Here is an 11,832-nt window from a genome sequence, read left to right on the forward strand (position 1 = left end):
CGTAAAAGGCTAGTTTTTAGCTGGCCACAAAAATAAAAAATGGCTAAAAAAGGTTTATGTGAAGCAAACGCCGCCAACGAGATTTCATTTTATTGTTGCTTTATTTATTTATTAAAACTAAATTTAAATATGCCTACTTAGAAGTATTTGAGACTTGTGATACTCAATCAATCTCTCCTATGATAGCTATATGATATAGTTATTCATTCCAGCTAGCTTTAAGTTATGTACTCTCAGGAATAAAAAGATGAAGCTAGACGAAGTTTCATATAGATAGCTTTAAGGCTAAGAGACTAGACGGACATGTTCAGATAGACTGAATGGAAATATGTAAAGAGTTTATCATGTCATAGAAGACACCTATGAACCCATCGGATACTTAGCTATATATAAAGCTGTCTATCATCAGCAAGGCTAAACAAAAAATAGCCAGATTTGACGGTCGGTTGGCAACACTGGCCAGAAACGGCGCCACGCCTCGCCTCGAATTGCCACAAGGTTCGTTTCCTTTGGCGCTCGGTTCTGGAGCTCGTGTTGTTGCCGATGACGTCGCCGTTTTGTCGTCCTTTTGCGCCAGCAACAGCACAATTCCAAATCCCTCGAACAGTTTGCAATTGGCCAATGCTGGCGCCACAAGAACTCAGCTAAGCGCGTGACGAGAATCGACAAAAATTTAAATTAAATCAAATAAATTCAAATTCAAATAAAATACCATTGAAATAAATTGAAAATAAATATAGACGAATAAAAGTTGTATTACACGAAAAGTGTTGAATAGCGACGCGTGGAAAAGCCAGAGGAAAACAAAAAGAAAAAGCGCCGTGCGAAAATGTGCCTTCGCCTGATGAGGTCGTCAGCTATTTTGTTGCTATTGCATTTCCTCTGCTGTATATCACAAGGTGTGTGTACGCGACCGTGTGTGTGTGTGTGTGTGTGTGCTGTTTCAGTATTTTCAAAGTTTTCAATTTGTTCAGCAGATTTGAAAAATATAACAAATTTGCTGTAAAGTATTTTAAAGCAAACAATAAAAATAGTTCAAAAAATCAAATAAAATAATATATCATAAATTAAATCTAAGCTCTAAGAAAAACATAGCAATCGGGTGCTAACGACTGCGCAATACTCTGCTCACAGCTAAAAAAAATAAGAGCTTGAAAGAAAGCTTTATGGTTTTGGCTTGAAAACTTTAATCCGATTGAGAATATATTATTAAATTATTATTAAATATTAAATTAAATATGACTGGGATGTAATCAAATCAAATCAAAATATTTGAATTGAAGTGTTGGAAACTTCTTTTTTTATACCCAAAATGGGTATAAGGATATATTGTATTTGTGCAAAATCCAAATGTATGTAACAGGCAGAAGGAAGCATCTCCGACCCCATAAAGTATATATATTCTTGATCAGCACCAATAGCTGAGTCGATCTAGCCATGTCCGTCTGTCTGTCTGTCTGTCCGTATGTATAATCGCAAGGATCTCAGAACCTATAAAAGCTAGAGACTTGCAATTTCAGATAAAGGCGCTCCTAGTGCCTGCGCAGATCGACTTTGTTACCGATAAAACTTGACATATAGCTTCTAAAATAGAATATATATGCATTTGATGTTGGAATAAAAGGTATCCCCTAGTAGGGAGTTCCCGACTAGAACCTCATACTTGTTTTCTCCTAAATTAGGGCAAAGAAACACTTTCACCTGATTCGGTCATATAAGAGTTTATATTCCAACTATATATCTCTATATAATTGCATTTCTACCGAGGCTCCAAGGCATCAGTATAAGTATGAATACTCGATGGTTCAAACCCACGCCCTAGGCTTGGGTTTAATAAAATTGGCTAATACTAAGTATGCATAAGTAAAAGCATTGCGTGGAGCCCAAGTTTCATCTGTTGGACTGGGTTCAACTTGGATTTCAGTTCGTCAGTTTTTTGGACAAATATTTGGTTTTAGTTTCGGTTCAAAGTTTGCAGCCCTGACTTGTAATTTCCAAGCTTTAGTTTGCAGGGTTCAAGTCCCGCCGCTAGCTGTGAGCAGAGAACAGAGCTTGGAAAAGAAAAAGCATATATGTAAAATGTGAATTATGTTGCATACCCCACAGGCGCGGCCATCAAATGTTTTGTCTGCGACTCGAGCGACAATCCCAGCTGTGCGGATCTCAAGTCGAACTCGAGCATTGTGCCTGAGGTAAGTCCGCCCGCTGCACCATAAACAAAAATCTCAGATAGTGGCCGGCACATGTGGCATGTGGCATGTGGCATACGCTTAACCTTTGCCCATGCCCCGAGTGCCAGTCAGCTAATCAGAGCCCGTTGACCTTAATCAAAGTGCCACTAAATTTAAAAGCACATAGCACATAAATTCTAGAAAAAAAAGGGGAGAACTGAAAAAAAAAAGAACCGAACGGAAAACGGAAACGGAAACGACGTCGTCGCTGTACTCGTCATTGTTGTGACCGTTAAATGAATGTGTTGGCATCTCTCCATTGCATTGCCCTTCCCCCCCTTCCCCACTCTCCGCAGCTGACCCAACCGAAATTTCCTTTTGAGCAGCTCTTTGAAGACATTTTCACTTGGCAGCTTAACAAAACTGGAATTCGTTCTATTTGGCATTATTCAAGTGGGAATTTACACTGCTAAGGAGGCGAAGAAGGAGGCTTAAAAAGTGTTATCCTATAGACCTGGCCAAACGCCGACTATAATGAAGCAAAATTAACATGTACATATATATACACATTGTAAATATTTAACTTAAGCTTTCATTACCAAAAACTCACGCTGATAAAAGTTGCTAAAAGTGAAAAGTAACAGAAAATTAGCAAAAATAAAAGTAACTTAAACCATAAAAAAAAAAAAAAAAAAAAAAAAAAAAAAAAAGGGAATTTACAGTCCAAGTTCCATTTGTAAAGAAATTATTATTCGGCAAACATCTGGTTTTTCCTGATTGAAAACTTTATTACTCAAAGCTTATTAATGTAGAAATAAATATGAAGCACTTAAAGCTTTTTAACTATTTTAAAAAATATCGTGAAAATATTATATATATATACGAAGTCTTAATACTCGAAGTCTTAATACTCTGATAGCTGAGAGAATAGAATAATAGATTTAAATCTTCCACGAGCGAATTATAATTTATGGAGAATTTATAGGGAGAATTTTTGTCTAAAACAAAAAACTAGGAAAAGGTCAGAAATTATCAGTTAGAGTTATATATGCCAACAATTGGAAATAGAGTTAAGCCTAAGGCAAAGCAAGAAATGAAGAAAAAAAGCCATGTTAAAGTGCGCCTAATGGGGGAAAACCCAAATTCGAATCCAAATGATTATAAATCAAATCATTTCCAGCTAACTGATATAGAGGCCATATACGAGCTTTAGATCAGCCTAGTTTCTCGGCCAACGCCTGGTGTGCAGCAAGGCCGTTGCACCATCGATTGCGATAACGATAGCGATAACGATAAAGATAACGATAACGATAACGACTGTGATGCATGCTTGATAAGATAAGCGCTGGTAACTGCAGCAGCAATTAAGAGTGCAATTACAAAGCCAAGACATTGGCTGGGTCGGCGGAGGGGCGCGAGTCTAATCAATCTAATCAATCAATCATCAATCATTAGCCATTGTTCGCTGCACAAATGTTTGCCAAAGACGTTAAACAACTAATATTATCGGATTTCTAGGAATGCACATTGGACAAAATGAAATCTCTGGACACCTGGCTATTCGATTTGAACAAGTTCTCGTATTTCGATAATGGGGCCAACAAGCATCCGCTGATGAATTGCCAAAAGGTGGTGGCCACAGACCGTGAGTAATAAATATATAAATAGCATTCAAAAAATATATATTTAAAAAAAAAAAAAAAAAAATTACTTGCGTATCATATTTTATTATGATGAATTCTAGAAATGATACTCATATTTTATTTTATATTTTTACAGAATTTTTGAAGTCAAAAAAGCTAGAAGTATATATACAATTTTAATGCTGATTTTAACTAGCTTTTCATTTTATATAATTTTGTTATAACAAATTCATTAATTGTGTTTAATTATGATTCATTTGTTTGAACATTTCGATTAATAAAATGGGTTCCGATTTGGGAAAGTTTTGATGATATAAAGAAATAAAATAAAGAAAATTAAAATTTTGTAATAGAAAAATATATATATAATGTCCCAAAGTAGAGCACAAAAAAGTCTAGACTTTTGACATAGTCTGATTAAAAGCCGCCTATCAGCTGTTTTAAGCTGGTTTAACACATCGTAAACAGAGTATTGAGCAGTTGCTAGCACCCGACTAAATCTTTTCTGCTTTTTTTATGCTCTCTATCATCTTCAGCTGATACCAACAAGCTGGTCACGGCACGCTTCTGTCAGCTGGACACTGGGGACTCGGATGCGTGCGATATATTGCGCTCCAAGCTGCGCATCACCAGCGACGGCAGCGGCAGCCAGCGGCAGCGACGCCGCGAGCGGGACCAACAGCAGCAGCAGCAGCAGCAGCGGCGCAAAGGATATGGCCAGGATGCCGGCGAGCAGTCGCCCGAGGAGGAGTTCTTTTGTGACATCTGCAAGACGGATCGCTGCAATGGGGCGGCCGCTGTGACGCTGACGTCGGCGTCGCTGCTGGCGTTGGGGCTGCTGCTGACACGCCCACTGAGCGGCTGCTGAAGCGTTGAATGGTTTGCTGGCGGGCGGCGGACGGGCGGCGGTTGCATTTAGGTTGAGTTAACGTTAACCTTTATCGTTTACTTTGTAAATATTCGAGTGGCCATCGAGCGACATTGTTGAGTTTGTAAAAGAACAAAAAAAAACCAAAAAAAAAAAAAAAACACGCTATAAGTCTACCCCCAAGCCCCAAGTGCCCCCAGGCCAACCCACCACAGCCCACACCGACCACCCTTAAGGCCGCCAAGGCCCTAGACATGTAAGTGACAGCACACACAGATACAAAATACAAATACTGACACATACAGATACAGATACACAGATACAGATACACTCCCGCAGTGGCAATCGCTTTGAGTCCTAAGCAAATATGCGAATTTCAATTAACAGCTAGCAAATGGCCAAAGGAGAACACAAAATTTATGTGTCTTATATCAAGGATTTTCAATTCAATTTGTTCGATTGCGAGCACAGTGTGCACAGTGTACTTGTTTATGCAAACAGCTTAACATTTACAGTGCTGCCACCTAGCAGGAAACTGCACAGATATGGCAACACCAAACAGTATACAATTAACATGAACTTTGCCAGGCAGTTGTTGAATGGCTTTATGGCTTTATTGAGTTGTAATTGATTTGCTTTGAGCAAATGCCTGATGAGCTGAATGTTGTGTATAAATTCACCAAATGCCTTTAATTTTCTATTGTTCACATTGCAATGTTGAATATATATATATGATCGAACAATTATATTTATATATATATGAGTACTTATGATGCCATGAAGTAACTCTGAGTTAGTTTAGGTTTAACCGCTATTATTGAAAAATCACAAAACATTATCTTCTTTTTTTGGCTTTTAAATATTTCTTTACTCTTGCCTTCAGGTTATTTCATGGTACATTATATTTATATCGAATGAATGTGTATTTCTAGGTAGACACAACTTAAATAGTTGCATTATTGTTGCAAAACTCATTACAAAAAAACAAAAAGAAAATCGAAAAAAAAATATTTACATATATTAAAAAAGGAATGAAATGTCAACTCAATGAATTCATTTAAACTTATAAACAACACGTTTTATATTACAAATATTTATGCAAAAAAAAAAACCTTTAAAGAATACGCTAGCAGTGTTTAAATGTTTCAACAAATGCGAACGCCTTAAGCAATAACCTTATATATATTAGAATTAAAATGTATTTATACTATGATTTTCGAAACACGCAAAAACAATCAGCAAAAGTGTGAAAAATTAGAAAAACAAAAACAAAAAAAAAACAAAAAAGTGCAACAAATGTTAATTAAATGTGCAATTAGAAAAGTTTAACAAAGCAATACATACAACTATTTGTGAAAAAAGAAAGAAAAAAAAAACGAATAAAACAAAGAACAACAAAACTTTTAAAGCGAGCTTAATTAAGTGCATACGTCCCATGGCCACGCCCACAAAACAGAAAACAAAATATGCTCATTTCAAATGCAATTTGTAGAAGTCGACTTAAGCGAAATGAAAATATGGCAAATAAAACAAGCGCGTCAAGCAAAACCTGCATGACAATATAACAGTATAACACTTGCACTCGATATGCACAACTGTATAACAGTGAAAAGCAGTTAACTTTGCTAGCTCTACTTTTTATTGCAGTGCACGTAACGGTTTCACATGCATCACAGTATAACAGTTAAGATGTCTGTAACAGAATAGCACAGTTTTCTTGTGACAATCATTTGTGGATATCAATAACAATAAAATAGTTGAAACCACGGTAAGGCTGCGTCGCACAGTTTATAGAGACAGTTATTTGTGCAGCCGTGCAAAGGTCTAAATTATATAACAGTATAACAGTTTGAACCACTAAGGTATTGCGTAGCATAGTTAATATTGCAAGCTGTCCTTCTGTTTCCTGATCGATTTTAACTTAATTGCTTTTTACTTTCACGGAAATGCCTAATAATAAAGTGTCGTTATACCCTGTTTCCTTTTAAAAATGTTTAAAAAAAAACAGGGTGTATCGCACTTGTGCAAAGGTATGAACTAGAGATCATTTACGACACTTAATAATTCTATTTTCCCTATAAAAGGTAAAAGTCTTTTAATTTTACATTTATCCTGAAGAAAAATATTGGAAATTCTCAAATCAGTATAACAGTAGTAAGTACTCAGAACTGGCTACAGGGCATTTATCAGTCGCGCACTCCCAATTGAAACAACTATAAATACAAGTTGATACACAAGATTGTTTTCATGGGTAGTATAACAGTGTAGCACAGTTGCCTGTTGCTCGTGACTTTTTGGCTTCCTATGTTGTCTTTGTCAATCAGCGATAATATTCCCATTACTCATGTTAGATGCAACCATCCAACCACCCACCCACCCATCGCCCCGCACGGGCACCATACCAAACCGTGCGTTTAATTTGAAACTCTTTTTGGCGATGCTATCGAGGCGTCGTCTTGTCATCCAGCACAGTGCGACATGTTTCAGCAGTACCGCAAATTATTTTCGCCCTCGCATTGTGAAGATAGCCGCTGGAAAAAATTTGATTGAGTCAGCCGAAAGACAGCAGCCAACCGACGACGACGACGACGTGTCGATATCATTGCTGGCAGTTCTATTTAAATTTTCGGTAGCATCGGCCGCAGTTTTCCTACCACAATTCAAATTACATTTATCCTCAAGATAAATATTTATAAGCTACATTTCGTTAAACGATATGCGTTCAATGTTGCTGTTGATTCTGTGCCAGCTGCTGGCGGTTTACTGTGCTGGCAGTTCAGGTGCGTGGAGGCAATAGCTCCTGGCTGAAGCTGGTAGCTAAACTAATTTATTGACCCGGCAAGTCGAACCTTAAAATATGCACCACCTGTCTTACAGCGCTGAGCTGCTACAAGTGCGAGGATTGCGATGAGCATTCCCATTTGTCGGAGCTGGAAGTATGCAGTGTACCGTCCACGGAGTCGCAGCAACAGCCGGCTGGAACTGGCCTGCCAGCTGCATCGAGTCCGAGTCCAAGCCCAAGTCCAGCGCCTGCATCCAGCCCAGCAGCTCCAGCAGCCAATCCGCCCAAACCGGCTGCAGCTGCTAATGCGCCCGCTCCAGCTTCCGCGTCCGCCCCAACACAAACTCAGTTTCCTCCCAAGCCCGGTTCCGAAAGTGAGACTGAAGAGGATTATGAGAGCGATGAGGAAGAATCTGCAGCACCATCCACTTTGGGCATAATGCCCGCTGGCAGCAATAGGCCTGCAGCAGGTGCAGCAGGTGCAACAGGTGCAGCAGGCGGAGCTGCTGGCGTAGGATTAGGCGCGAATGGGGCCTCGGGGTCAGCTGCTGCTCCAGCACCAGCAGCAGCAGCTGGAGCCGCTGCTGCCGTGCCAGCCGCCGCCACCGGAGCCGGAGCCGGAGCCGCTGTTGGCGACAGCGAAACAGCCGAGGATGAAGAGGAAGAAGAGGACTATGATGAGCGACGCAGGCGCAGCGTCGGTCGCCAGAGCCTGGACACGCAGCGGGCCGTTTGTTATATTGCTAGTCTAAGACGTAAGTGCAACTATCCGAAACTCTATCTATATAAGACTGAATGGCTGATTGAAGACTGATTTAAAACTGATCTAAGACTGATTGAAGACTGATTGAAAACTTATTAAGGACTGATTGAAGACTTACTAAGCCCTGGTTAAAGAAAGATTGAGACTTATTGAAGACTGACTGAAGACTAATTGAAGACTGATTGAAGACTGATTGTAGTCTGATTGAAGTCTGATTGAAGACTTGTTAAAGACGGATTGAAGATTTATTAAAAACTTATTAAGGACGGATTGAGGACTGACTGAAGACTGATTGAAGACTTATTGAAGACTGATTGAAGACCGATTGATTGTCTGATGGAATTTGATTGAAGACTTGTCAAAGACGGATTGAAGATTTATTAAAGACTTATTAAAGAAGGATTTAGGACTGACTCAAGACTGATTGAAGACTGATTGATGATTGATGGTCAAGGCACATCCTTAATTGTGAAAGTTATAAAACGATATTTTTCTTTCTTTTGCAAACTGTTTGCCCATTTTTAAAGACCCTTTTAAAGTGTTTTTCCTTAAGCTAAAAGCAAAGTATTAATTTTCGGAAACCTTTTTATTTTATCATAATATTTCCAAAATTTACCTTGACTGAGAACGTTTTACTCTTTTTAGCTAACCTCATTCAATCGCATTCTCCGAGCTGTTTACCTGAACTAACTTTTAGTTTGCGTAAGCCAAATTCTCAAAACAGCTTTGTTCTTAATTGTCGACTTAACAAATAATTCCATGACGATGTTAGCCGGAACAAGTCGCATTTTATCGCTGGAAAATTGTTTATGAAAAACTGTTTCTGCTGACTGAGAGTATTTAAACAAAATGTTTCACCGTATGACGTCAGAGAGTACAAAGAATTTCACCAACAGGGGCGCAAAATAGGGGAAAACTATTTGTATGCGTCTTCTTTTGGTTTTACTATCCAAAATCAACTTGAAAATCCTTTTAAATATATAAATAAATAGATGACAAAGCCGATCATTTTCGCAATCATGCTTTCAGCGAATTCTTGAGAATTCACGCAAACGAACGGAAAATAGGTGAAAAACTGAATTTCAATCTTAAATAAAAGAAATAGTTTTGTGTTTAGCGTGCATTTATTTAAAATCAGTTGTAGTGCGTGTTACATCTAGTCATATGAATAATAATATGATAATAAATATATTAATTAGTCTGATAAATATTTCTTAAATTAACCTAACATTTTCTCTTTCCATTTAAACTTGGACTCTTGTGTTCTGGGCAGTTAACGGCACGGAAATAACAAATCGTGGCTGCATGATTGTCACGGATAATAATCAGACGGACGCCTGCAATACCCTGTTTAATGGCTGGAATGTGGTTGGCTGCAACCTATGCGAATGGAATGGCTGCAATATACCCATATGGAGCAGCGGCTCCGGCAGCTGCCGTTTATCAGGCCGCACGGCGCTGGCTATGACGCTGCTGGCCGTGTTGTCTTCGGCATGGATCTGTAATTGATAACAACAAAATATAATCTATAATAATAAATATACATATATATATATATATATATATATGGTTTATTGCCTGCCGCGATTTATGAACCAGTATGCAGTCTATTTCGATCTTAATTACGCGCCATAGCTGGTGAGCGGGCCGGTCTATTTTTGCCTAATTGTACAATTGGTAAGTGATACGCGATAAGAGGGGGAAAATGCCCAATCATTTGGGCTACCCGTTCACAGTTCAACTAATGACAAATCAATTACAGCAGCTGATAAGCTGCAGTTAAACGATGGCAACAACAACAACAAAACCAATGAAGAAATTATGTCTGACTTCATTTCTATTGCTGATAACTGATGATCAACGCCGATCGACTGATAGCATTAGGCCTCAAGTGGCAATCGCTGCCGGCAAATTGAGCGATTTACAGCCAGACAAATCGACACTGAAACAATTGCGCCCAGTTCTCAATTAGGTGATGAACAAATCTGCCGTTTGCCTGCGGAAATGTGATGTCAACTTAACGGATTCGCGTTTAAGGCAACTTGTGCTTGGCAACGGGCAGCTGTTTGCTTCTGATATACCCTGTATTGAGTGCAAGCGGGTATACAGCTTCTTCAACTCCATAGCCATATCAATGCATATTCTAGCAGACTGTGTTTGTCTGTCGGCTCTCGTATACCATACATTGATCAGGAATAGTTCATATCTTGAATACTTTTTCCGTAACACCTCAAAATTATGAAACAACTTATTTTTGGGATATCCTTACCTCTTGACGTTCTGAAATGTTCATTCCATGCACACAAAAGTTAATTATGTATCAATTTTGCAAAGTGTGTTTAAGAGAAGCTCAGTGGAAGTTAAAGTTAAGACGTGTTGACTACAGGGTATACACCAGTCGAGCACTCTCGATCGACGTCTGTTAACTGGCTGTGAATGCAATTGCCAAATTTGTGAGGCTGCTTAAAACGCGTATGGCATTCTATAGTATATATGTATATATATATATATATATGGTATATATATATGAAGCGAATACAAAGACGGGCTGGGCCTGTTTGCTTCCTTGTTTTATTTTTGTAAGGCTTAAAACTTCCGGGACAGTTGGTATTACGCCAAAAATCGCACACGCAATTGCGTTCTCGGCAGGCTAACATATGCCGACTTTGAGCTCTCTGAGAGCAGCGTGTGATATTTTTTGTTCTGTCTCGTTTTTTTTTTTTTTGTATTTTTGGCGATTTACGTGATGTCGCCAGCAATTGAATACCACAAATTTCCGATTTTATTTTCATTTGTTTTTGTATCATTTTTTTTGTCAGTTATCTGCGGACCGTGTGTCTGCGTCTGAGAAACGAAATATTGATGCGTCAGTTAATAGCCAGACACTAAACACGATTTCTGGCCATTTGGCACGAACCGCTCGCAGTTGAATGATACACATACGAGTTCACAATATATGTCATAATATACGAGTATGCACGATCTAGTATAGTCGGTGCCAGCAAAAGAATCAGGGTCAAACCTTAGAACCTTACATCTGAGCTAACACACATTTCTGGTCCATTTACAAAATTCATATAAAATACAGTTCTCAGTCTTTGGCCCAACATAATTTTGTTGAAAACTTAACAAATTTAATAAAGATTGAACTTCAAAAAAAATAATATATATATATATAAGTATTAATTTTGATTTGATTTGTTTTTAAAGTTCTTTTGCTGCTCTTCCTTCCCAAAAATTGAAGATTTAGCCATACTTTTATCTTAGAAGCTAATTGCTTTTGCTTTGCTCAAACTTTCCCATTGTTAAGCTTATTATTGTAAAAGAAGTGCAATACCCTGTAAGAGCACTCTGTCTTATATATTTTAATCAAATGCCAAGGTTATTCCGGGCCAACATTCAATTTTCGGGGACCTTGGCTTTGCTTATCAAATGGCCCCAAGCAAAAGTCTTGCGGCCTTTTGCGCATTTCAGTAACATTGAATGCCGTTAACCTTTTTGTGCGTTCAAATGGAAAGTTGTTGTTTTTGTTCCCTTTGCCTAAGCAGTGCAGTGCGGGCTCTTCTCGGCGATTCTCAAAATCTACATCTTGCTGCCGCAACAAC

At 38.5% G+C, this 11,832-nt stretch overlaps 2 protein-coding genes across 3 annotated transcripts; both read left to right on the forward strand.

Moving 5' to 3' along the window:
- Positions 1 to 638: 638 nt before the first annotated feature.
- LOC115760004 lies at positions 639 to 5,930 on the forward strand. Of its 2 annotated transcripts, XM_030701162.1 has the most exons (4): positions 639 to 899; positions 2,107 to 2,192; positions 3,690 to 3,816; positions 4,351 to 5,930. In XM_030701162.1, exons 1-4 carry the CDS (start codon positions 830 to 832, stop codon positions 4,680 to 4,682), a joined length of 615 nt encoding a protein of 204 aa, XP_030557022.1. In that variant the 5' UTR covers positions 639 to 829; the 3' UTR covers positions 4,683 to 5,930. The 2 variants fall into 2 exon arrangements, with proteins under 2 accessions (XP_030557022.1, XP_030557023.1); XM_030701163.1 differs by lacking the exons at positions 639 to 899; positions 2,107 to 2,192 and adding an exon at positions 3,131 to 3,192.
- A 1,404-nt stretch (positions 5,931 to 7,334) lies between these two features.
- On the forward strand, positions 7,335 to 9,736 carry LOC115759985 (tropomyosin-1, isoforms 33/34). Its single transcript, XM_030701139.1, has 3 exons — positions 7,335 to 7,462; positions 7,560 to 8,219; positions 9,501 to 9,736. Exons 1-3 carry the CDS (start codon positions 7,399 to 7,401, stop codon positions 9,734 to 9,736), a joined length of 960 nt encoding a protein of 319 aa, XP_030556999.1. The 5' UTR covers positions 7,335 to 7,398.
- Positions 9,737 to 11,832: the final 2,096 nt, after the last annotated feature.

This window comes from Drosophila novamexicana, unplaced genomic scaffold, assembly GCF_003285875.2.
Source record: "Drosophila novamexicana strain 15010-1031.04,08,12 unplaced genomic scaffold, DnovRS2.1 tig00000387-arrow-pilon, whole genome shotgun sequence".
Taxonomy (NCBI): domain Eukaryota; kingdom Metazoa; phylum Arthropoda; class Insecta; order Diptera; family Drosophilidae; genus Drosophila; species Drosophila novamexicana.

Bases quoted from the DNA above. Each gene is read 5' to 3' on its own strand.
- LOC115760004 (XM_030701162.1), top strand. From the start codon at position 830: ATGTGCCTTCGCCTGATGAGGTCGTCAGCTATTTTGTTGCTATTGCAT. The intron at 900-2,106 runs GTGTGTGTACGC...CATACCCCACAG, and splicing joins CCTCTGCTGTATATCACAAG to GCGCGGCCATCAAATGTTTT. The intron at 3,817-4,350 runs GTGAGTAATAAA...TATCATCTTCAG, and splicing joins AAAGGTGGTGGCCACAGACC to CTGATACCAACAAGCTGGTC.
- LOC115759985 (XM_030701139.1), top strand. From the start codon at position 7,399: ATGCGTTCAATGTTGCTGTTGATTCTGTGCCAGCTGCTGGCGGTTTAC. The intron at 7,463-7,559 runs GTGCGTGGAGGC...CCTGTCTTACAG, and splicing joins TTACTGTGCTGGCAGTTCAG to CGCTGAGCTGCTACAAGTGC. The intron at 8,220-9,500 runs GTAAGTGCAACT...TGTTCTGGGCAG, and splicing joins TTATATTGCTAGTCTAAGAC to TTAACGGCACGGAAATAACA.